This window comes from Scyliorhinus torazame, chromosome 2 (assembly GCF_047496885.1).
Source record: "Scyliorhinus torazame isolate Kashiwa2021f chromosome 2, sScyTor2.1, whole genome shotgun sequence".
NCBI classification, from domain to species: Eukaryota; Metazoa; Chordata; class Chondrichthyes; order Carcharhiniformes; family Scyliorhinidae; genus Scyliorhinus; species Scyliorhinus torazame.
The window spans coordinates 27,636,585-27,662,792 of NC_092708.1; the positions used below are offsets into that span (position 1 = coordinate 27,636,585).

Consider the following 26,208-nt stretch of genomic DNA (forward strand, 5'->3'; position numbering starts at 1 on the left):
CAATGGGCCGAGTGGCCTAATTCTGCTCCAGTGTCTTATGGCCGCCTTCTGCACTGTAGCGATTCTATGATCTATGTTCCTGAAGCTTGTTGCTTGGTAGATTATATGCCTCCTTCTCTCACCTAAAGCCTCCAACAGTCACAAGTTTATTTCCGTCTATAAATGCCACAATGGTGATTAGAAACATTAAAAGTTACACCACAGAAGGCCATTTGGTCCTTGGTGCCTGTGCCAGTTCTTCATTCCAATAACCATGAAATTAACCCCACTGCTCTCACACCAAAAGCTCCGCATCATCCTGCTCCCTCCTCAGTCCTAATGCTCCTGCTGATTCAAATACTGATTCATCAAGTACAGAGAAAACGGAGTAGGCTATTTAGCCCCTTGGGTCTGTCCCACCATACAAGCTGATCCTTGCCCCCATATTACCATATCTGGTAAGTAGTGTTTCTGTTTTCTTTTCATTGGTATATTTATTTATTTTTTCTTCGTTATATATTCATTTATTTATTTTGGGGGGGGGGGGGGGGGGAATTGTAATTGTTAAAGTTAACCGAAGGTTTAAGACATGGCAGGAGATCTCAGACCCGTGTCATGCTCCTCGTGTGCGATGTGGGAGCTCAGGGACACGTCCACTGTCCCTGGCTCCTTCACGTGCAAGACATGTGTCCAGTTGCAGCTCCTGTTAGACCGCTTGACGGCTCTGGAGCTGCGGATGGACTCACTTTGGAGCACTCGCGATGCTGAGGATGTCGTGGATAGCACGTTTAGCGAGTTGGTCACACCGCAGGTGAAAGGTACTGAGGGAGATAGAAAATGGGTGACCAAAAGACAGAGCAAGAGTAGGAAGGCAGGGCAGGTATCCTCTGCGGTCATCTCCCTGCAAAACAGATATACTGCTTTGGATACTGTTGAGGGAGATGGCTCACCAGGGGAAGGCATCAGCAGCCAGCTTAATGGCACCGTGGCTGGCTCTGCTGAGCAGCTAGGCAGGAGGAAGAAAGGCAGGGCTATAGTGATAGGGGACTCGATTGTAAGGGGAATGGACAGGCGGTTCTGTGGATGCAATCGAGACTCCAGGATGGTATGTTGCCTCCCTGGTGCAAGGGTCAAGGATGTCTCGGAGCGGCTGCAGGACATTCTGGGGGGTGAACAGCCAGCTGTCGTGGTGCACATAGGCACCAACGATATAAGTGAAAAACGGGACGAGGTCCTATAAGCTGAATTCAGGGAGTTATGAGTTAAACTAAAAAGTAGGACCTCAAAGGTAGTAATCTCAGGATTGCTACCAGTGCCACGAGCTAGTCAGAGTAGGAATGTCAGGATAGATAGGATGAATGCGTGTCTCGAGAGATGGTGCAAGAGGGAGGGATTCAAATTCCTGGAGCATTGGAACCGGTTCTGGGGGGAGGTGGGACCAGTACAAACTGGACGGGCAGGACTGGAACCGATGTCCTGGGGGGGGGGGGGGGGGGTTTGCTCGAGCTGTTGGCGAGAGTTTAAACTAATGTGGCAGGGGGATCGGAACCGATGCAGGAAGTTGGAAGGTAGTAAAACAGGGACAGAAACATAAAGCAGTAAGGGGAAAGTGCAAGGCAGAGATGCCATAGTCAAAAATCAAAAATGGCGACAGTACAAGGTACAGTGACTGAGGGGAGCTCAGTGAATAGGACCAGGAAGACTAAAAGGAATAAAACGGGAAATGAAAACATTAATGGTAAGGGACGCGGCAGGTTGTTACATGAAGATATGGGTTCGACGACAATGAAAATTAGGAGAAAAGCCAAGAGGAATTATAACTTAGGAGAGGTTACTGATCGAGGTGTTAAGATTCAAAACAGAGGTAAAAAAGCCAACATAAGTGTACTTTACCTGAATGCTCGTAGTATTCGGAATAAGGTAAATGAGTTGATGGCGCAAATCATCGTGAATGACTATGATTTAGTGGCCATTACTGAAACATGGTTAAAAGGATGGTCACGACTGGGAGGTAAATATCCGAGGGTATCAAACTATTTGGAAGGACAGAGTGGATGGTAAGGGAGGTGGTGTAGCTCTGGTATTTAAGGATGACTAAACAAGACAAGCAAGGACTAAACAACGTAACGGGCTACAAAGCGAAGCCGAACAGTATCTCTGGCAGCAGCGCACCCCTCCCCGATGAACTCAATGCATTCTATGCTCGGTTCGAGCAGGTAACCAACAATCCGCTGGCGAGTGCCCCAGCAGCCCATAATTCACCCATACCCACCATCACAGCTTCCGAAGTCAGATTGGCCTTCCTGAAAGTGAACCCTCGGAAGGCGACGGGCCCAGACGGGATCCCTGGTCGTGCACTCAGAGACCTGCGCGGACCAGCTGGCAGAGGTATTCACGGACATCTTTAACCTGTCCCTACTCCACTCCGAGGTCCCCACCTGCTTCAAGAAGACCACCATTATACTGGTACCAAAGAAGAACCAGGCAACGTGCCTCAATGACTACTGACCAGTGGCCCTTCAGTCGTAATGAAGTGCTTCGAGAGGTTGATCATGAAGCGCATCACCTCCATACTCCCAGAACGCCTTGATCCACTGCAATTCGCATACTGCTGCAACCGGTCCACATCAGACACCATTTCCCTGGCCCTACACTCATCCCGAGAGCATCTCGAAAACAAGGACTCCTACATTAGACTCCTATTTATTGACTACAGCTCCGCCTTCAACACCATAATCCCAGCCAAGCTCATATCAAAGCTCCAAAACCTAGGACTTGGCTCCCCACTCTGCAACTGGATCCTCGATTTTCTGACCAACAGACCACAATCAGTAAGAATGAACAACAACACCTCCTCCACAATAGTCCTCAATACAGGGGCCCCGCAAGGCTGCGTACGTAGCCCCCTACTCTACCCCCTGTACACAAACGACTGCGTGGCAAAACTTGGTTCCAACTCCATCTACAAGTTTGCTGACGATACGACCATAGTGGGCCGGATCTCGAATAACGATGAGTCCGAATACAGGAGGGAGATAGAGAACCTAGTGGAGTGGTGTAGCGACAACAATTTCTCCCTCAATGCCAGCAAAACTAAAGAGCTGGTCATTGACTTCAGGAAGCAAAGTACTGTACACACCCCTGTCAGCATCAACGGGGCCGAGGTGGAGATGGTTAGCAGTTTCAAATTCCTAGGGGTGCACATCTCCAAAAATCTGTCCTGGTCCACCCACGTCGACGCTACCACCAAGAAAGCACAACAGCGCCTATACTTCCTCAGGAAACTAAGGAAATTCGGCATGTCCACATGGACTCTTACCAACTTTTACAGATGCACCATAGAAAGCATCCTACCAGGCTGCATCACAGCCTGGTATGGCAACTGCTCCGCCCGGGACCGCAAGAAACTTCAGAGGGTCGTGAACACCGCCCAGTCCATCACACGAACCTGCCTCCCATCCATTGACTCCATCTACACCTCCCGCTGCCTGGGGAAAGCGGGCAGTACAATCAAAGATCCCTCCCACCCGGCTTACTCACTCTTCCAACTTCTTCCATCGGGCAGGAGATACAGCAGTCTGAGAACACGCACAAACTGACTCAAAAACAGCTTCTTCCCCACTGTCACCAGACTCCTAAATGACCCTCTTATGGACTGACCTCATTAACATTACACCCTGTATGCTTCATCCGATGCCAGTGCTTTTGTAGTTACATTGTAGATGTTGTGGTGCCCTATTATGTATTTTCTTTTATTCCCTTTTCTTCTCATGTACTTAATGATCTGCTGAGCTGCTCGCAGAAAAATACTTTTCGCTGTACCTTGGTACACGTGACAATAAACAAATCCAATCCAATCCAATCCAATGACATCCGGGCAACAGTAAGGGATGACATCGGTGCTATGGAGGATAAGGTTGAATCCATTTGGGTGGAAATCAGGAATAGTAAGGCGAAAAAGTCACTGATAGGAGTAGTCTAGAGGCCACCAAATAGTAACATTATGGTGGGGCAGGCAATAAACAAAGAAATAACTGACGCATGTAGAAATGGTACAGCAGTTATCATGGGGTATTTTAATCTACATGTCGATTGGTTTAACCAGGTCGGTCAAGGAGGAGTTTACAGAATGTATCCACGATACTTTCCTAGAACAGTATGTAATGGAACCTACGAGGGAACAAGCGGTCCTAGATATGGTCCTGTGTAATGAGACAGGATTGATTCAGGATCTCATAGTTAGGGATCCTCTCGGAAGGATCGATCACAATATGGTGGAATTTAAAATACAGATGGAGGGTGAGAAGGTAAAATCAAGCACTAGTGTTTTGTGCTTAAACAAAGGAGATTACAATGGGATGAGAGAAGAACTAGCTAAGGTAGACTGGGAGCAAAGACTTTATGGTGAAACAGTTGAGGAACAGTGGAGAACCTTCCAAGCGATTTTTCACAGTGCTCAGCAAAGGTTTATATCAACAAAAAGGGAGGGCGGTAGAAAGAGGGAAAATCGACCGTGGATATCTAAGGAAATAAGGGAGAATATCAAATTGAAGGAAAAAGCATACAAAGTAGCAAAGATTAGTGGGAGACTAGAGGACTGGGAAAACTTTAGGGGCCAACAGAAAGCTACTAAAAAAGCTATAAAGAAGAGTAAGATAGATGATGAGAGTAAACTTGCTCAGAATATAAAAACAGATAGTAAAAGTTTCTACTAATATATAAAACAAAAAAGAGCGGCTAAGGTAAATATTGGTCCTTTAGAGGATGAGAAGGGAGATTTAATAATGGGAGATGAGGAAATGGCTGAGGAACTGAACAGGTTTTTTGGGTCGGTCTTCACAGTGGAAGACACAAATAACATGCCAGTGACTGATGGAAATGAGGCTATGACAGGTGAGGATCTTGAGAGGATTGTTATCACCAAGGAGGTAGTGATGGGCAAGCTAATGGGGCTAAAGGTAGACAAGTCTCCTGGCCCTGATGGAATGCATCCCAGAGTGCTAAAAGAGATGGCTAGGGAAATTGCAAATGCACTCGTGATAATTTACCAAAATTCACTAGACTCTGGGGTGGTCCTGGCGGATTGGAAATTAGCAAACGTGACACCACGGTTTAAAAAAGGAGGTAGGCAGAAAGCGGGTAATTATAGGCCAGTGAGCTTAACTTCGGTAGTAGGGAAGATGCTGGAATCTATCATCGAGGAAGAAATAGCGAGGCAGCTGGATGGAAATTGTCCCATTGAGCAGACGCAGCATGGGTTCATAAAGGGCAGATCGTGCCTAACTAATTTAGTGGAATTGTTTCAGGACACTACCAGCGCGGTAGATAACGGGGAGCCAATGAATGTGGTATATCTGGATTTCCAGAAAGCCTTTGACAAGGTGCCACACAAAAGGTTGCTGCATAAGACAAAGATGCATGGCATTAAGGGGAAAGTAGTAGCATGGATAGCGGATTGGTTAATTAATAGAAAGCAAAGAGTGGGGATTAATGGGTGTTTCTCTGGTTGGCAATCTGTAGCTAGTGGTGTCCCTCAGGGATCAGTGTTGGGCCCACAACTGTTCACAATTTACATAGATGATTTGGAGTTGGGACCAAGGGCAATGTGTCCAAGTTTGCAGACGACACTAAGATAAGTGGTAAAGCAAAAAGTGCAGAGGATACTGGAAGTCTGCAGAGGGATTTGGATAGGCTAAGAGAATGGGCTAGGGTCTGGCAGACGGAATACAATGTTGACAAATGTGAGGTTATCCATTTTGGTAGGAATAACAGCAAAAGGGATTATTATTTCAATGATAAAATATTAAAACATGCTGCTGTGCAGAGAGACCTGGGTGTGCTAGTACATGAGTCGCAAAAAGTTGGTTTACAGGTGATTAAGAAGGCAAATGGAATTTTGTCCTTCATTGCTAGAGGGATGGAGTTTAAGACTAGGGAGGTTATGCTACAATTGTATAAGGTGTTCGTGACGCCACACCTGGAGTATTGTGTTCAGTTTTGGTCTCCTTATTTGAGAAAGGACGTACTGGCACTGGAGGGTGTGCAGAGGAGATTCATAGATTATCATAGAATTTACAGTGCAGAAGTGCAGCAGGCCCATCGAGTCTGCACCGGCTCTTGGAAAGAGCACCCTACCCAAGGTCAACACCTCCATTCTATCCCCATAACCCAGTAACCCCACCCAACACTAAGGGCAATTTTGGACACTAAGGGCAATTTATCATGGCCAATCCACCTAACCTGCACATCTTTGGACTGTGGGAGGAAACCGGAGCACCCGGAGGAAACCCACGCACACACGGGGAGGATGTGCAGACTCCGCACAGACAGTGACCCAAGCCGGAATCGAACCTGGGACCCTGGAGCTGTGAAGCAATTGTGCTATCCACAATGCTACCGTGCTGCCCTAGGTTAATCCCAGAGCTGAAGGGGTTGGATTACGAGGAGAGGCTGAGTAGACTGGGACTGTACTCGTTGGAATTTAGAAGGATGAGGGGGGGGGATCTTATAGAAACATATAAAATTATGAAGGGAATAGATAGGGGCAGGTTGTTTCCACTGGCGGGTGAAAGCAGAACTAGGGGGCATAGCCTCAAAATAAGGGGAAGTAGATTTAGGACTGAGTTTAGGAGGAACTTCTTCACCCAAAGGGTTGTGAATCTATGGAATTCCTTGCCCAGTGAAGCAGTAGAGGCTCCTTCATTAAATGTTTTTAAGATAAAGATAGATAGTTTTTTGAAGAATAAAGGGATTAAGGGTTATGGTGTTCGGGCTGGAAAGTGGAGCTGAGTCCACAAAAGATCAGCCATGATCTCATTGAATGGTGGAGCAGGCTCGAGGGGCCAGATGGCCTACACCTGCTTCTAGTTCTCATGTTCTTATATTCCTTAATATAATTGGTTCGCAAAACTTTATTAATCTCAGATTTGAAATTAACTGAGCCGCCATCGTTTTGCAAAAGGCAATGCAAAACTTCTACCACCTTTTGTTTGTAGAAGTGTTTCCTCGCTTCACTCCTGGAAGACCAAGCAATAAATTTTAGGCCAGGTTCTCTCGGCCTAAAGTTCTCAACCAGATGCTGATTTATGTACCTGTGAGTGCTACTTTGCTGGACGAGTGCGCTTTGGAGTTGGGTGAAACCGAAACAGGGAGTTCAAGTGGTGAGTTACAAGGGGGTAAACAGTAATTAAAACATACCTTCAGGTCTTAAACCGGGTAATCAAAAGCTGCTCTTTTGGGTAGTTGAATTCCCGAAACAGAAGTCAGCTGAGTTACACTCAACTGTAGCTAGTAAATTGTGCAACTAGTTTGGATCCAGTTTCCAGAGCATTGGAATTTGAGGCCTGCAAACAGGGAAGCCTATCAGTGCTACTTGGCTGGACGAGAATGCTTTGGAGTTGGGTGAAACCGAAACATCGGAGGCAGAGCCGAGCGGGAGATTTTCGAACAGAGGCCTGGGAAGATAAGTGGTTTCACTGATTCACTGACTTGGAGTGTTCCGGGGAAAACACTGAAAAGTGACAGGGAAGGCTGTGATTTGATTGGCTAATACGGAATCTGTGTAAATTTTTAAAAACATTTTCAAATTTACAGTTGGCATTTTACATTTTTAATAGTGCTAGAAAGCATATAATGCCGTAGAGTTTAGAAGGATGAGGGGGGATTTTATTGAAACTTACAGGATACTGTGGACGTGGAGAGGATGTTTCCACTTGTAGGATAAACTAGTACCAGAGGACACAATCTCAGACTAAAGGGACGATCCTTTAAAACAGAGATGAGGAGGAATTTCTTCAGCCAGAGGGTGGTGAATCTGTGGAACTCTTTGCCGCAGAAGGCTGCGGAGGCCAAATCACTGAGTGTCTTTAAGAGAGAGATAGATAGGATTTTGATCAAGGGGATCAGGGGTTAAGGGGAGAAGGCAGGAGACAGGGGATGAGAAAAATATCAGCCATGATTGAATGGCGGAGCAGACTCGATGGGCCGAGTGGCCTAATTCTGCTCCTATGTTTTATGGTCTTATCAGGGGAAACGAGCAGCAGCAGCAGCCAGAGCAGTAACAACCACGGCTGGCTTTGTTGTCAAGCAGGGAGGGACAAAGCACAGAATAGCAATAGTTATAGGGGTCCAGTGAGAACAAACAGAGTTTATTCAACCTCTCCTCATAGCTAATGCCCTCCATACCAGGCAACAGCCTGGTAAATCTCTTCTGCACCCTCTCTAAAGCCTCCACATCCTTCTGGTAGTGTGGCGACCAGAATTGAACACTATACTCCAAGTGTGGCCAACGAAGGTTCTATGCAGCTGCAACGTGACTTGCCAATTTTTATACTCAATGCCTCGGCCAATGAAGGCAAGCATGCTGTATGCCTTCTTGACTACCTTCTCCACCTGTGTTGCCCCTTTCAGTGATCTGTGGACCTGTACACCTAGATCTCTCTGACTGTCAATACTCATGAGGGTTATACATTCACTGTATATTCCCTACCAGTATTAGACCTTCCAAAATGCATTACCTCACATTTGTCCGGATTAAACGCCATCTGCCATCTCTCCGCCCAAGTCTCCAAACAATCGAAATCCTGCTGTATCATCTGACAGTCCTCAACGCTATCCGCAATTCCACCAACCTTTGTGTCGTCCGCGAACTTGCTAATCAGACCAGTTACATTTTCCTCCAAATCATTTGTATATACTACGAACAGCAAAGGTCCCAGCACTGATCTCTGCGGAACACCACTTCATACCTGCAGTACAGCCCTCCAATCAGAAAAGCACCCTTCCATTGCTACTCTCTGCCTTCTATGACCTAGCCAGTTCTGTATCCATCTTGCCAGCTCACCTCTGTTCCCGTGTGACTTCACCTTTTGTACCAGTCTGCCATGAGGGACCTTGTCAAAGGCCTTACTGAAGTCCATATAAACAACATCCACTGCCCTACCTGCCTCAATTATCTTTGTGACCTCTTCGAAAAACTCTTATCAAGTTAGTGAGACACGACCACCCCTTCACAAAACCGTGCTGCCTCTCGCTAATACGTCCACGTGCTTCCAAATGGGAGTAGATCCTGTCTTGAAGAATTCTCTCCAGTAATTTCCCTACCACTGATGTAAGCCTCATTTGGCTTGTCCTCGCTACAAAGGAACAACATTGGCTATTCTCCAGTCCTCCGGGACATCACCTGAAGACAGTGAGGATCCATAGATTTCTGTCAAAGCCTCAGCAATTTCCTCTCTTGCCTCCTTCAGTATTCTGGGGTAGATCCCATCAGGCCCAATGGACTGATCCACCTTAATATTTTTCAAGATGCCCAACACCTCGTCTTTTTGGATCTCAATGTGACCCAGGCTGTCTACATAATCTTCTCCAGACTCAACATCCACCAATTCCTTCTCTTTGGTGAATACTGATGCCAAGTATTCAATTAGTACGTCGCCCATTTCCTCAGGCTCCACACATAGATTCCCTCCCCTGTCCTTCAGTGGGCCAACCCTTTCCCTGGCTACCCTCTTGCTTTTTATGTACGTGTAACCTCTTCAACAAATTACTTAAAATGACTAATCAGTATCTTAACTGTTTACACATCTTGGCAAAATATCCCTCATTTTCCTCATCTAACAAAAGGATATCAATCCCGGATCTTTGCAGGAAAGAGAAAAGAGATTTCACTCCTTTTTGCACTTGCTATGATTTTAGTTGCGCCCCTCATCCCCCACAGAGGAAATAGGTTCTTATTATGTACCTTGGAAAATCCGCTAATCATTTGAAAACATCTTAAATAGGTCACCCCTTCATTTTCTTCACTCATGGGAATATAAACCTAGTCGATGCAACTGGTCTTATGGTCAGTTCCAGCCCATCTTTGCAAATGGGCCAAGGTGCCTCATGACAGAACTCAAAAGTAGGGTAACATTAAAAAGTTCAACATCACATGTAAAAACATACAAACGCTAACTTACAAGGAGCATAGAACATGACCAAGGCTTGCTTCTTTTTCTTCATGAATTCCTTAAAATCTTCAGCACCGAGGTGGGTGACACTGGTCTGCTGCTCATCCCAAGATTGTTCTGGTGGTGGAGGGGCTTGAGGACTATTGGTGGGGTGGGATTGAAGACGAGGTGATTGGGGGGGGGGGGGGGGAGAAGAAAAAAAGAAAGAGGAAATGAAAGTGCATTCCAGGAGAACAACTTTGAGATTCTTGTCCGTGCTTCACCATCCCAACTTGGTTTCAATCCATCATATTCAAGTGGCCTCCATTTCTACACTGTTCCTTCCAAACTGGATGAACTCTTCACTCCCCGAGATTGATGTGGGTGATCACGTGTTTTAAGGTCTACTGTGTGTGTTCTGGAAATCCCTCCTCAATCTTGCCCTCTGGTCACCTCCTACCTGGCTTCCTACAAGCCCTCATTTACAGCTCCTTCTGCTTTTCTTGCTATTCCACCTATTTCCTACTGCTCTGCAGAGTATTTAAGACACTGGAAGAGATTGGCATGCTCTGGAAACATGACCGATGGTCGTCTGGAAACATTACTGATGGTCGTCTAACAGTGCAAAATGTGAAGGATAGTCCTTTAGTAGTCAAATTTAGATCCTCTGCATTTGGAACCCAGCTATTTGTGCATGGAACCTGTTTTTTGCCCGTAACGTGACCAAAAGCATGCATAGACATTCCAATTTGCATTAAGTGCCCCAGTTGTGCATTTGCCGTCCAACTATTTTAACCAGGTGAGCTGACTGGGCAACAAATAAATCTCAACAAAATGTGCTGGAAAATCTCAGCAGGTCTGGTGGCGGCTGTGAAGAGAGAAACAGGGTTAACACGAGGGCAAAATGAATCTTCGTTGGAAGTGAGGTGCCGCCAGACGCAGTTTTTCCACCACTTTGCTTTTTTTGTTTCAAATCGCCAGCATCTGCAGTATTTTGATTTAATTTTAACAATTAAATCATATTCGTGCAACATGCTCACAAACAGAGTCAGGTCAATAGATGGATCCCTCCACACATGAACAATTACCGTCATGACCAATAGAAATCCAGGTATTATTGGGAATAGGTCTGTGAGCAATTGGAATTATTTCAACTCATTAATGGGTAATTGAGTAACCAAGACTTACATCATTGACTTTGAACAAGGTCAAATTAGACCACATCATTTTTCTTAGAAGCCAAACTAGCCACCTGCATACAAATCAAGGTTCTAGTGCACAAAGAGCAAGTCAAATGAACAGCAATCAGTTTAATGTGAATATTGCAGCACGGATGAATCCAGATCACTGTCCTCTCTTTGCATCAGCACCAACTCAAAACGTATTTTTCTGTTTCTACCTGTTTGGGCTGCAAACTATACTCCGATCATCAAACAGTGCAGGAGAAGATGGCCAATCATCCTGGTCAGCCTTTTGAAAGAGCTATTCAACTAATCTCACTTCACTCTTCTATGAGCCGTGAACCCTTTGTGCACATGAGCAGTGTTGGCCTTTTCCGTTTCTCCCAGCTGGTGAACTTACTGTAAATGAGCAGCCAAAGTGTTGTAGTACATCTGACATAGGAAGTGGGTGGACTGGCCAGGTCTTCAACTGGTTTAGGGTCAAGCTCATGAATTGTCTTCCAAAACCTTCCCATCTTTTCCTCCTCCTTCAAAGAGTGGTCTTAACTCTCCAATCAAATGATTGGTCACAAGTCCCAAGACGACAACAATTTACAGTTATATATTTTACTTATTTGTTTCTTAGATGTGGCTAAGCCAGCATTTATTACCATTCCCTAATTTCCATGAAGGTGGTGGTGCTGTGCGGCCTTCCTGAACCGCTGCAACCCGTGTGGTGTAGGTACATTCACACTGCTGTTAGGGAGAGATTTTGACCCAGTGACAGTGAAGGAACAGCAACATAGTTCCAGATCAGGATGGTGAGTGGCTCGGAGAGGAACTTGCAGGTGATGGTTCCAATGCATCTGCTGTCACCCTTCTAGGTGGTACAGGTCGCAGGCTTGGAAGGTGGTGTTGAAGGAAACTTGGGAGAGTTGCTGCAGCGCATCTTGTAGCTCGGGCAGATCATTGCCATTGTGTCGGAGGGAATGAATTTGGACGGTGGTGGGTGGAGTGGGGTGCTAATCACGTGGGCTACTTTGCCCTGGATGGTGTTGAGCTTCTGGAGTGTTGGCAGCTGCACTCATCCGGGAAAGTGGAGAGTATTCCATCACACTCCTGACTTGTGCCTTGTAGATGGTGGACTGGCTTTGGGGAGTCAGGAGAAGGGTTCCTAGCCTTTGACCAGCTCTTGTAGTCAGTGTTTATACGGCTAATCCAGTTCAGTTTCTAGTCAACCCACAGGACGTTGATAGTGGGGGATTCTGCGATGGTAATGCCATTGAATGTCAAGGGAAGGTGGTTAGATTCTCTCGTTGAAGATGATCATTGGCTGGTACTCGCTACTTATCAGCCTGAACCTGGATATTGTCCATGTCTTGCTGCATTTAGACGATTGCTTCGGAGGTTGAGGAATCAGGAATGATGCTGAACATAGTATAATCAGTGATTAGCGAACTTCCCCATTCCTGACCTTATGGTGGAAGGAAGGTCATTTATGATGCAGTTGAAGGTGGCTGAGCCTAAAATACTACCCAGAGGCCATTGGATAGCATTTACACGATTTGTATTGTTGATGGAGCGTAGACTGATGGGACGGTAATTGGTCTAGTTGGATTTGTCCTGCTTTTTGTGAACGGGACATACCTGGGCAATTTTCACATTGCCGGGTAGATGCCAGTGTTAGTTATATGGGGACGACTTGCCTCGGGGCACAGCTAGTTCTGGAGCACAAGCCTTCAGTATTATTGCTGGAATATTGTCAGGGCCCATAGCCTTTCCAGTATCCAGTGCCTTCAGCCGTTTCTTGATACAAGGAGAGTTAATCAAATCGGATTGGATTTGTTTATTGTCACGTGTACCGAGGTACAGTGAAAAGTATTTTTCTGCGAGCAGCTCAACAGATCATGAAGTACATGGGAAGAAAAACGAATAAAAGAAAATACATAACAGGGCAACACAAGATATACAATGTAACCACATAAGCACCGGCATCGGATGAAGCATACACGGTGTAGTGTTAATGAGGTCAGTCCATAAGAGGGTCATTTACAAGTCTGGCAACAGCGGGGAAGAAGCTGCTTTTGAATCTGTTCGTGCGTGTTCTCAGACTTTACATAGATATAGAATTTGCAGTGCAGAAGGAGGCCATTCGGCCCATCAAGTCTGCACCGGCTCTTGGAAAGAGCACCCTACCCAAGGTCAACACCATTCACCCTATCCCCATAACCCCATAACCCAGTAACCCCACCCAACACTAAGGGTAATTTTGGACACTAAGGGCAATTTATCATGGCCAATCCACCTAACCTGCACATCTTTGGACTGTGGGAGGAAACCGGAGCACCCGGAGGAAACCCACGCGCACACGGGGAGGATATTCAGACGCCGCACAAACAGAGACCCAAGCCGGAATCAAACCTGGGACCCTGGAGCTGTGAAGCAATTGTGCTATCCACAATGCTACCGTGCTGCCCTTGTGTATCTCCTGCCCGAAGGAAGAAGTTGGAAGAGTGAGTAAGCCGGGTGGGAAGGGTCTTTGATTATGCTGCCTGCTTTCCCCAGGCAGCGGGAGGTGTAGCTGGACTCAATGGGTGTGAGGCAGGTTCGTGTGATGGACTGGGTGGTGTTCACGACTCTCTGAAGTTTCTTGCGGTCCTGGGCCAAGCAGTTGCCATACCAGGCTGTGATGCAGCCCGTAGGATACTTTCTATGGTTCATCTGTAAAAGTTGGGACGGGTTAATGTGAACATGCCGAATTTCCTTAGTTTCCTGAGGAAGTATAGGCGCTGTTGTGCTTTCTTGGTGGTAGCGACTGCGTGGGTGGACCAGGACAGATTTTTGGAGATGTGCACTCCTAGGAATTTGAAACTGCTAACCATCTCCACCTCGGCCCCGTTGATGCTGACAGGGGTGTGTACAGTACTTTGCTTCCTGAAGTCAATGACCAGCTCTTTAGTTTTGCTGGCATTGAGGGAGAGATTGTTGTCGCTACACCACTCCACTAGGTTCTCTATCTCCCTCCTGTATTCTGACTCGTCGTTATTCGAGATCCGGCCCACTATGGTCGTATCGTCAGCAAACTTGTAGATGGAGTTGGAACCAAATTTTGCCACGCAGTCGTGTGTGTATACAGGGAGTAGAGTAGGGGGCTAAGTATGCAGCCTTGCATGGCCCCGGTATTGAGGACTATTGTGGAGGAGGTGTTGTTGTTCATTCTTACTGACTGTGGTCTGTTGGTCAGAAAATCGAGGATCCAGTTGCAGAGTGGGGAGCCAAGTCCTAGGTTTTGGAGCTTTGATACGAGCTTGAAATTGAGTGAAACTGGCATCTGTGATGTTCAGGACCTCGGGAGTTGGCCGAGATGGTTCATCCAGTCGGCACTTCTGGCTGAAGATTGGAGCAAATGCTTCAGCCTCATCTCTTGCACATATGTGCTGGGCTCCTCCATCATTAGAGGATGGAGATATTTTTGGAGCCTCCTCCTCCGCCAGGGAGTTGTTTAATTGTCCACCACCATTCACGGCTGGATGTGGCAGGACTGCAGAGCTTAGATCTGATCCTTTGGTGGTGGAATCGCTTAGCTCTGATCTATCATTTGCTGCTTATGCTGTCTGGCGGCAGGTAGCCCTCTGTTTTAGCTTCACCAGGTCCACACCTCATTTTTCGGTGTGCCAGGTGTTGCTCCTGGCAAGCTCTCCTGCGCTCTTCATTGAACCAGGGTTGACCCTGGCTTGGTGGTAAAGGTAGAATGGGGGATATGCCAGGCCATAAGATTACAGATTGCGGTGGAGTTCGATTTTGCTGTTAACGATGGCCCACTGGGCCCATTGCACAGTCTGGAGTTGCCAGATCCGTTTGAAATTTTTTCCATCTAGCACAGTGGTAGATCCACACAACACTTTGGAGAATATCCGCAATGTGAAGACGGGTCTTTGTCTCCACATGGAGTGGTCACTCCTACCGTGATGGATTGGTGCATCTGCAGGCAGGTTGTTGAGAAGGAGGACAAGTATGTTTTTCCCTCTTCTTGGTTCGCTCACCATCTGCTGCATTCATGTCCTGTAGGACTCGGCGAGCATGGTCTGTAGTGATGCTACCAAGCCACTCTTGGTGATGGACATTGAATATCCCCACCCAGGATACACTATGCGCGGTTGCCACCCTCAAGTGCTTCCTCCAGGTGGTGTTCAACATGGAGGAGAACTGATTCATCAGCTGGGGGGGGGGGGGGGGGGGGGGGAAGGGGTGGAGTCGGTTTTAATCAGCAGTTTGACTTGCCCATGACCTTGTGCCAAGAGGCTTCACAAAGTCTAGTGTTGGTCTTGAGGAGAGTCAGTGCAGACATGAAGGGAAGCATGGCCTCCTTCTGCATTGTAGGTATTTTATGAATATTTTTCTATGGTTGCATCACACATAGGCGGTATGATAGCGCAGTGCTTAGCACTGCTGCCTCACAGCACCAGGGACCTGTGTTCAATTCCGGACTAGGGTCGCTGTCCGTGTGGAGTTTGCATATTCTCCCCGTGCATGCGTGGGCCTCACCCCCACAACGCAAAGATGTGCAGGGTAGGTGGATTGGCCACGCTAAATTACCCCTTAATTGGGGAAAAAAAGAATTGGGCACTTTAAACTTAAAAAAAAATGGTTGCATCACACAGGATGGAAGGTATCTTCAAGGTGAAGGTGGGACTTTGTTTCCACAAGGACTATGTTGTGGTTACTCTTCCCAGTATAGTGGGCAGGTGCTTCAGCGGCAGGTAAATTATTGGTGATGGGTTCTGGCAGACCTTTCCCTCTTGTTGGTTCCCTCACCGTCTGACAAAGACGGTGTCCAGCAGCTACATCCTTTTAGACTCAGCTAGCTTAGTCAGTAATGGTGCGTCTGAGGCATTTTTCTTTTTCATTTCTCCCACCTGGAGTACATTCTGTGCCCTTGCCACCTTCAGTGCTTCTTCCAATCGGAATTCAACATGGCGGGCGGGGGGGGTTCCTTTCCCTCTTTTCACTTTTTGTCATGAGACATTATGAGAGGCATAGACAGAGTGGATAGTCAGAGGCTTTTTCCCAGGGTAGAGGGGTCAATTACTAGGGGGCTTGGTTTAAGTTGCGAGGGGCAAGGTTTAGAGTAGATGTACGAGGCAAGTCTTTTACACAGAGGGTAGTGGGTGCCTTAAACTCGCTGCTGGAGGAGGTGGTGGAAGCAGGGACGATAGTGACATGTAAGGGGCATCTTGACAACTACATGAATAGGATGGGAATAGAGGGATACGGACCCAGGAAGTGTAGAAGATTGTAGTTTAGTCGGGCAGCATGGTCGGCACGGGCTTGGAGGGCCCAAGGGCCTGTTCCTGCGCTGTACATTTCTTTGTTCTTTGTACTTCACAGAGTTAATGTCGAGGATGCACAGTGTAATTCCCTCCTGAATGTGTACCACTGAGCCACCACCACTAGTGGGTCCTTCTTGCTGTTGGGACAGGATATACCCAGCAATGGTGGCGTTGGTTTATGGCACAATGTTTGTCAGGTATGATTCCGTTGTCCAGCTGTTGCTCGATTAGTCTGTGGGGCAGCTCTCCCAATTTTGGCACAAAAATTCCACCAGCTGCCTCGATAGGATTTGAACCAATATTCCCAGGGCCTGGGTTTCTGGATTGAGAGTCCATGACATAACCACTATGCCACCACCTCTCCTTTATATGGCACCTTTAACACAATAAATGTTCCAAAAGGGTGTGCAGAGCATTATCAAACATATTTGATGATGAGCTACATTAGGAAATATTAGAACAGGCAAGAGGCAGTTTTTAAGGAGCTTCTCAGGAGGAGTTCCAGACCTTTGTGTCCAGGTAGTCGACGCCATGGTCATCAGTGGTGCAGCAATTAAAATCGGGACGTGCAGGAGGTTCGAATTGGAGGAGCAGAAATCTGAGTATTGTAGCACTCCGATTGGGAGAGAGTGATATTTTCTTCTTTGGCTCCGTGCCAATATTTGTTTAATTGTGCCTCTGTGAAGTGCCGTAGAATGTTCCATTGGCCAAAGGTGCAACACGGATGAAAGTTGCCGCTACACCAGTGGCTTGTGGGCAGCTGGTCTCTGAACCCAAACCACCTTGAATGGCAGTCCTAGTAGCGGGTGTTTCCAGTTGCATCTGGCCCATTCACGCTTGACGTACGAGTGCTCGTTGCAGATGTGGAGGACAAGGTTGGGGAGCGGAAGGAGAGACAAACCCAGGTTTTCCAGGACTGTCTCCTTCGCAACACCCCTCATCCCCAACCAAACAAATGGGACTTTTTATTAGTGAAAATAAACTTGCTCCAGCCCAGTCAAATTCTCCTTAAATCATTTTCATTGTATATTCAGAGAGCGGTTCCATAACCATCAGTTCGATATGATAAAATGCTTCCAATATTTAGCAGCGGCAGAGGGAGAAAATGTCAAGTGTAGGATTTGGATTTCCTGCCAGAAGCTGCTCGGGGATTTTAATAAAACAGTTCTCTGAGCCAGCTTCAGCTCTTGGTTATGCTTTTAATAGATCAAAAAAAAAACATTGAGAATTCTGAACAGGGCGAGCAGGGTGACTGCCAAATAGCAGGAGACTGAAATTTCCATACATTTTCCACAAACCGAATGGATTAGACCAAGTCGCTTCCCTTTCCTCTTACACAATTTAATTAAAGGTTTATAGCATTGAGGATTTGCTCCTCAACCTTTTGTCATCAAAATGTCAAATTAAAAGTAATTAGTTCCACCGTGGTTCCTGGTGAGTGACACTACGTCTGACACAGTCACTTATCTGCAGGCTGCCACCGAAGCAGTAACTGTTGAGCGATTTTGTCACAATCAAAGAGCACATCGATATCACCTCTTGAACCATTAAGAACAACCAGCAGCTTGGGGGGGGGGGGGGGGGGGGTGGACTTGTATGGAAAGCAGTGTCGAGCTCAGTGACGACAGGCCTGTCAGTGGACCTGGGGTAGTAAGTTTTGCATTAGCAATTCCAATGATCTCCTGGCTTGCTCTGCACCGTCCGTCAATCTGAGTTCATCCAAAATTCTACTGCCCACAAATTGCCCATATTACCGTTCACTCATCTCATGTGCTACATTGGCTCCCAGTTCAGCAAGACTCGTTTTCAAATTCCTCACCCATGCTTTCAAGACCCACCAAGCCTCACCCCTCCCTATCTCTCTAAACATCTTCCAGCCCGACAACCTTCCATGATATTTGCAGCCCTCCAATTCGGCCTCTTACACAGCCTTGATTGTAATTAGAAGTAATAAGCAAAATACTGCGGGCTGAAATAAAGCCGGAAATGCTGGATAAACTCAGCAGGTCTGGCAGCATCTGTCGAGAAAGAAACACAGTTAACGTCGAGTCTGTATGATTCTTCTTCAGAGCGGATTTCCAGTGCTCCACCCTTGGGTACATGCTGCAAGCTACCTTGATTCTAAGCTCTGGAATTCCTTTCCTAAACCTCTCTTCCCTCCTTTCAGGCAATCCTCACAACTCAGCTCTTTCGCTACGCTATTGGTCACCTGTCCCAACAGCTCCTGAAATGGGCCGGCGTCACATTTGTTTTGTATAACTGATCCTGTGAGGCGCCTTGTGATAACTTTATTGCAACAGCGGCACTTCAAAATACGGTACACAGTGGTTAGCACTGCTGCTTCACAGCCCCAGGGAACCGGGTTCGATTCCAGCCTTGGGTGACTGTCTTTGTGACGTTTGCACATTCTTCCCATGTCTGTGTGGGTTTCCTCCACGTGCTGTGGTATCCTCCCATAGTCCAAAGATGTGCAGGTTAGGTGCATTGGCCATGTAAAATTGCCCCAGGTGGGGTTACAGGGATAGGATGAGGGATTGGTCCTAAGTAGGGTGCTCTTTCAGAGGGTCGGTGCAGACTCAATGGGCCGAATGGCCTCCTTCTGCACTGTCAAAAAAAACCATGTGTTTCATCAATGTCCTTTAAGGAAGGAAATCTGCCCTCCTTACCTGGTCTGGCCTACATGTGACTCCAGACCCACAGCAATGTGGTTGACTCTTAAATGTCCTCAGGGATGGACAATAAATGCTGGCCCACATCCCCTGGCCGAATAAAGAAAAAGATATATGGATTTAAATGTGGACCTAACCCAGGCATCAACTGAGGTGCAGAAATCTTTTGTCCAGTGATTTACGCAGCTGTGTGGCTGAGGTACTTGCTCAAGAGTCTGTAACTTCAGCCAATCACTGATTAAACACAAGCCTGGGACCCATCTGCCAATCATTCCATATGTATTCCATTCCACCTTAGACATAGAGAATTTACAGTGCAGAAGGAGGCCATTCGGCCCATCGAGTCTGCACCGGCCCTTGGAAAGAGCACCCCACTTAAGCCCACACCTCCACCCTATACCCATAACCCAGCAACCCCTCCCAACCCTTTTGGACGCTAAGGGGCAATTTAGCATGGCCAATCCACCTAACCCGCACATCTTTGGACTGTGGGAGGAAACCGGAGCACCCGGAGGAAACCCACGCAGACACGGGGAGAACATGCAGACTCCGCACAGACAGTGACCCAAGCCGGGAATCGAACCTGGGACTCTGGAGCTGTGAAGCGACAGTGCTAACCACTGTGCTACCGTGCCACCTTCTGTGGTGCCCTGTGCCTCAAGTCCTCCAGATGAGGGCAGCATGGTGGTGCGGTGATTAGCACTGCTGTCTCACGGCGCCAAGAACCCAGGTTTGATCCCGGCTCTGGGTCACTGTCTGTGTGGAGTTTGCACATTCTCCCCATGTTTGCGTGTGTTTGGCCCCCACAACCCAAAAGATATGCCGGTTAGGTGGATTCGCCACGCTAAACTGCCACTTAATTGGGAAAAATGAATTGGGCGATCTAAATGTGTTTTTAAAAACGTCTTGCAGATGGATTTGTCATTGAGAGAAATGCAGTACAAGCCATGATAAATGTTGGTGGAGGCCAATAACGTACTTGTAGATCCACTCGATAATCTTGTCCTTGGTCCGCAGATGTGGGAGTGTCCATTTCTCTTCAGTATTTTCAAAGTACTTCAGTGTTGGGAAGCCTGTAATTTGATACCTTTCGCCCAAGTACTTCTGAGCTGTGACGTCGACTGCTGCCAACACGCCTGGACTCTAGGTTAACAAAGCAAAACAGTAACTGGAGGAGCAAGCGAGCAGAGGGGAAGTCAAAAAAGCACGCTGACATTTTTTTTTTAAGAAGTGGCTATAAGCAACGGCATCATTATTTCTCCTTTCTAGGTGCGCCAGCTCCACCAACCAATAACTCCGGTTGAAGTTTCAGGAAGAACACCCAACGTTTTCTTACATCACTGTCGTTACTCAGCATCTCAGCAGCTTCCTCGTAATCTGGCTTCATCTTCTTACAGTGACCACACCCTACAATTGAAAACAGATCCAAGGTTCAGAATGCATCCATCGCAAGAGAAACTTTATAACTGCAACTACACAAAATGTCCACTCCAGTCCAGGACAGATCGGCATTATTTCACAGCAACCACAGAGGGTGTAAGCAAATATTTTTTAAAAAGCAGAGGGAAAGAAAATGGACTGTGACAAACTGGGCTCGGAAGAGGAATGTACTCTACAGTAAATCGCAGACCAGGGTTAAATTGGAGAGATGCAAGGAATATTCTAGGATTAATCACCCTGCAATGTGTAAATATTTATACAGCACCTTTCTTCAGGAGATTAAATGGGTTAGATAGAGTGCACCCTAGAGTGTGCACAGTACCGGGGATATAGAAGGAGATTAATTGGATAAGGTAGTAGAGGCCACAATAGAGTAGGTTGTATGTGGGGCAAAGGAGGAGATTAATTGGGCGGGATTGAATTCAAGATGAAGTACATGCATGGATGGTGGAAAAGAATGTCACGGGCCAAATTATATATTTCCCAATCTACAGTTCCGGCTGTTATTTTTAAAAAAAACGAAGAAAACTGGTACATATTTGAATGTTTTCTCTTCTTTTTCATCATTAGTTAAATTCCCCTCCCGAGGGGCTGGTTTAGCACAGTGGGCTAAACAGCTGGCTTGTAATGCAGAACAAGGCCAGCAGCACGGTTCAATTCCCATACTGGCCTTCCCGAACAGGCGCCGGAATGTGGCGACGAGGGGCTTTTCACAGTAACTTCATTGAAGCCTGCTTATGACAATAAGCGATTATTATTAACAAAAACTTCCTTAATATTAAAAACATTAGAGTATTTCTTGTTCTTGCCACTTGCCTTCCCCCAAAAAATCTTTGGTTTATGCAGCACCTTCCACAACCCAAAGTGCTTCACAGCTAATAATGTACTTCTGAAGTATATTCACTGTTGTACTTCTGAAGTATATTCACTGTTGTAATAGAGGAAACAGCAGCCAATTTGCACACACAAAAAGAGAGAGAGAGGAAGAGAGGTGTGCTGCTCGATAACAATTCCTCAGTCAAAATTGCAAAGAAAGAGATTATCCAGTGATGATCACATTGCTGTTTTTGGGAGAGTGCTGTGCACAAATTGGCACACTCAAAAGTACTTCATTGGCTGTAAAGTGCTTGGGAGGTCCGGTGGTCGTGAATATAGATAACTAAAAGTTTTTTTTTTCTCTCCCCAAAGATAGCAGGGCTCCATAGGGACAGGCAAACAGAAGATAGAGTGATGTACTTGGTGTTAGTTTTGGCAACAATCCAAACAGAACAAGTTGCTAAAATGCTGTTAATCAACACAAAACAGATTATTGACCCTCTATAATTGACGGTCCATGAATTAAGGACAATTGGGAACTAAACATCAACAGAATGCTCAATGTCATTTCAGTAATAATTGGCCAGCCGACTCTGCCTCAGCAATAAGCAGAAAGGTTTATTCTTCAGCTATTATTTCCATGTTTAATAACTTCCTGTCACTGTGGCAAATACCAGCTGCCACCTCAGCGGTGCATACAGTCTTACTAACACACACCTGTCACTGTTCAAATGCACTTGAGAGAATCTCCATTTAAAAACTCTTTAGAGAGGCCAAGGGTGGAGGTATTTTTGGCTCGTTTTAACAGATTGCACCTGTTTTTCCAAAACTCTGCATTCATCCACCTTGTTGCCAAATGAACCCCTACATTTATGTTACCTTACAGCACAACAGTCCATTTTGTCTCTGAAAAAACTACCAATTCGTTCCATTCCCCCGTCTTTTCCCCTTTGCCCTGCATATCTTTCCTTTTCACGTATATCCAGTTCCATTTTGAAAAAAAATCCATCTCCCTTTCAGGCAACGTATTTTAGATTTTAACTCAATCGCACGACTACATTTCTCATCCACTCCCAACTTTTATTTTCAATTGTCTTAAATCCGTGACTCGTCAGCGAGTGAATTTCATTCCTCCCATCTCGCACAACCCCCTCCCGCCCCAAACTGCTCTCTCAGGCTCTCTTGCGGTTTTGAATGAAATCACCCCTTAACCTTTTATTTAATTCTTTTACGGAATGTGGGCATCTCTAGCTAAGCCAGCATTTACATTGCCCATCCCCAATTGTCCCCGGGATGATGGTGGCAAGCTACCTTGAAACGCTGCGGTCCATGTGTAGGTACACCCTCAATGCCGCTAGGAAGGGGGTCTCAGGATCTTGAACCACGGACAGCTATATATTTCCAAGTCAGGATGGTGTGTGGTTTGGCAGGGGGGGGGGGGGGGGGGGGAGAGAGAAGAGAGGAGAGACTTGCAGGTGGTGGTGTTCCCATGCATCTGCTGCTCTTGGTGGCGCGGTAGCACAGTGGTTAGCACTGTTATTTCGCAGCGCCAGGGTCACAGGTTCGATTCCCAGCTTGGGTCACTGTCTGTGTGGAGTCTGCACGTTCTCCCCGTGTCTGCGTGGGTTTCTTCCAGATGCTCCGGTTTCCTCCCACAAGTCCCGCAAGACGTGCTGTTAGGCAATTTGGACATTCTAAATTCTCCCTCCGTGTACCCGAACAGGGGCCGGAATGTGGCGACTAGGGGCTTTTCACAGTAACTTCATTGCAGTTTTAATGTAAGCCCACTTGTGACATTAAAGATTATTATTGTCCTTCTGGGTAGTAGTGCTTGCTGGTTTGGAAGGTTCTGTCGGAGACACTTTGGGGAGTTGCTTTGCTCAGACGAGAGTAATCCCAGCTACTTCACATAAGTCAATTATAATTAATTCGTGGTACCGTTCACGTGGAACCAATTGTCAGCTTCTCAAAGGACATTCACTGCTTCACCTCAGAGTAAACAAGTTAATCTACTGGCCGGAAGAGCTAACCTGTAGAGTAATTGTAGTAACCTGGAGGAGATTCTTGCTCAGAGGGTTGCGAATCTTTGGAACTCCCTACCCAGAAGAATGTGGATGCTCAATGACTGAGATCGATAACTTTAGATTTTAAGGGAATCAATGAACATGGGGATAGGGCGGGAAAGTGAAGCTGAGGTAAATCGGCCGTGGGCGTATTGAATGGCAGAGCTGTCTCGAGGGGCTGTCCAGCCTACTGCTGTTTGCAACTCCCTTCCTCAAAAGGCAGTGGGAGCGGAGTCTTTGAATGTTTACAAAGCAGAACCACATAGGTTCTTGATAAACAAGGGGTGAAAGGTTATCGGGGTTGGCGGGAGGTTACAGTCAGATCAGCCATGATCTTACTGATTGGCGGAGCAGGCTTAAAGGGCCGAGCAGCCTACTCCCGAAGTCAATTAATAAATCTGGCATTGAAAGCTACTCTCAGTTAAACTATCACTGATGATCATAAAATCCCATCAGGCTCACCAATGCCCTTTAGGGAAGGAAATCTGCCGGCCTTACCCAATCTGGTCTACATGTGACTCCAGGCCACATTCATGTGGTTTGACTCCTAACTGTCCTCTGAAAAGGACAAACAAGGCAATCAGTTCAAGAGCAATTAGGGATGGGCAACAAACGCTGGTCATGCCAGTGATGCCACACCCAGTCAAATAATTTTTAAAATGAACAGCACCTAGGGAGTCCTTTCATTGATTAGTCCATTTGTACAGTAGCTGATTGGGCAAGGCCTTCACTGAGGCGCCCACCCCACCCAACGGAGCAGCCAATAAGCTTGCAGACATTCACTCATGGCTGGCAAATGAATCGCGTGCTCATGTGGGTGGCATTGGGGGGGCCTAATAACTGCAATGGGCCTTTCTACAACAAGTAGCCATTGCCCCTGGAAAAGGAAGAGAGGGGAGAAAATTCAGAATTCAAGTTAAAAAATCTATCAGGCAATCTTGAATTAGATTGGTCTTTTCCCTTAAGAAAAGCGAAGACCCAGGGATGATCTGTTGAGGTCATGCGAGACCAGAACTAAAGAGCCATAAATGTAAGATAGTCACTAATAAACACAACAGGGAATTCAGGAGAATCTCCTTCATTTGGAGTATGATGAACGTGAAACTCACTGCCACAACATGTAAGTACATATTGTTGCTCTTATTAGCCTTAGTTTTATTAGCTCTAATTCTGTCACCTTTGCTCACGAGTCGCCAGGTATCTTTCTGATACCACCACGTGGTCCAAGCTCGAGTAATGATTAATAATGCAGCACATCGCTTAGTAAACGTTAAATCAACGATCATTTATTATATACAGCAATAAATACTTATACAACAATACTACCTCTAGACTATTACCTCCCACTAAAGGCCAATACTTAACTTTGGTGATGGCCCACCAGGTCAGGGAAACGAATGGCTTATCGAATTGGGTCTGGCCTGCGGGATTCAAAAAGGCTGGTACGGGTCGATAGTCTGGAACGCCTATCTGGTAGCGATCGTTGGAGTAAGACTTACTTGTTCTTTCGTCGAAGGGTCTTGAAGGTTGAGAGTAGGAGAAGAAAGGTCGATCTGAACTTGGCCCCTATCTTTATAGTTCCTAGGGGCTTCCCGCCTCTCAGGGCGGACCTTGACCCTGGTCCCAAGTGATTGGACTTGGTCCCAATCACTAGGTTCGATATGCTCCAATAATGGGGCGATTCCTTGATCGGAGGATGGTCGTTCGCCTTTCTTTGTCTCGGCCACTGCTGGCGCCGAGAGGCCTGGATCGGCTTTCAATTGCTAATTTGTAGCAATTGTTCTCGGGGATGGCCGATTAAACTGCAGATGGCTGGGTTGATGTGCTGCTAATGGTTGCAGGTATCGGTCTGGGCCGACTTCCCCAGAGCCGAATACACCGTTCTGTCTGCAGCTGTCCGTTTGTGCCCTGTTGGCTGATTTTCCCATCAGCCTTTTCAGTTCGTCATTTTACATCAGGGTTTGCCCAAATTAATCGGGAATCAGCCATTTTAGGTGGCTACATTATGTACATACGAATTAGGAGCAGGAATAGGGCATTCAGCCCACGAGCCTGCTCCATTGTTTAATCAGGTCAAAGTTGCTCTGATTGTGCACTCAACTGCATTTTTTTCTTCCTACCCCCAGACCCTTTGACTCCCTCGTCAGCAAGAATCTTTTGAAAAAAATTTAGAGCACCCGATTATAATTTTTTTTCCAATTAAGGGGCAATTTGGCCAATCCACCTAGTCTGCACATCGTTTGGGGTGAGACCCACGCAGACACGGGGAGAATGTGCGAACTCCACACAGTGACCCAGGGCCGGGATCGAACCCGGGTCCTCAGCGCTTTGAGGCAGCAGTGCTAACCACTGCACCCCCGTGCCGCCCGGTCAATCAAGAATCTGCCGAACTCAGCCTTAAAACTATTCAATGACCTCCACTGCTCTCTGGGAAAGGTATTCCACAGACTAATGACCCTCAGAAAATAATTCTCATCTCTCACCATAAATGGGTGACCCCTTATTTTTGTGTCCCCTGGTTCTAGTCTCTCCCAAGAGGAGGAACATCTTCTCAGCATCCACCCTGTCAGGTCCCCACAGGATCTTAACATGCTTGAATATCATGTCTCAATCTTCTAAACTCCAATGGTTAAAGGCCCAACCTGTCCAACCTTTCCTCAAAATACAAGATATGCTATAAGTTGTAGTTGAGGTGAACACCATATATGTAGTCAAGAGAAATCGAGACGCATGAATGGAGTAAGGAACAGAACAATATTCTGAAATGGTTGGATGAAGTAGAGCGAGGGGAAGCTTGTGTGGGGCACAAACACCGGCATTAA

The 26,208-nt window shown here is 46.6% G+C and overlaps 1 protein-coding gene across 2 annotated transcripts in view; it reads right to left on the bottom strand.

The window, feature by feature from the left end:
* Positions 1-26,208, bottom strand: part of pdia5 (protein disulfide isomerase family A, member 5) — a 242,909-nt gene that overhangs the window by 127,287 nt on the left and 89,414 nt on the right. For both annotated transcript variants that reach the window (XR_011933713.1, XM_072469890.1), the window contains exons 12-14: positions 20,404-20,474; positions 20,047-20,210; positions 9,939-10,069 (exon numbers count right to left, since the gene is read on the bottom strand). Coding sequence is in view for 1 of the 2 variants with exons in the window: in XM_072469890.1 (XP_072325991.1) it covers positions 9,939-10,069; positions 20,047-20,210; positions 20,404-20,474 (366 nt within the window). In the remaining variant the exon portion in view is untranslated. The remainder of the gene's footprint in view (positions 1-9,938; positions 10,070-20,046; positions 20,211-20,403; positions 20,475-26,208) is intronic.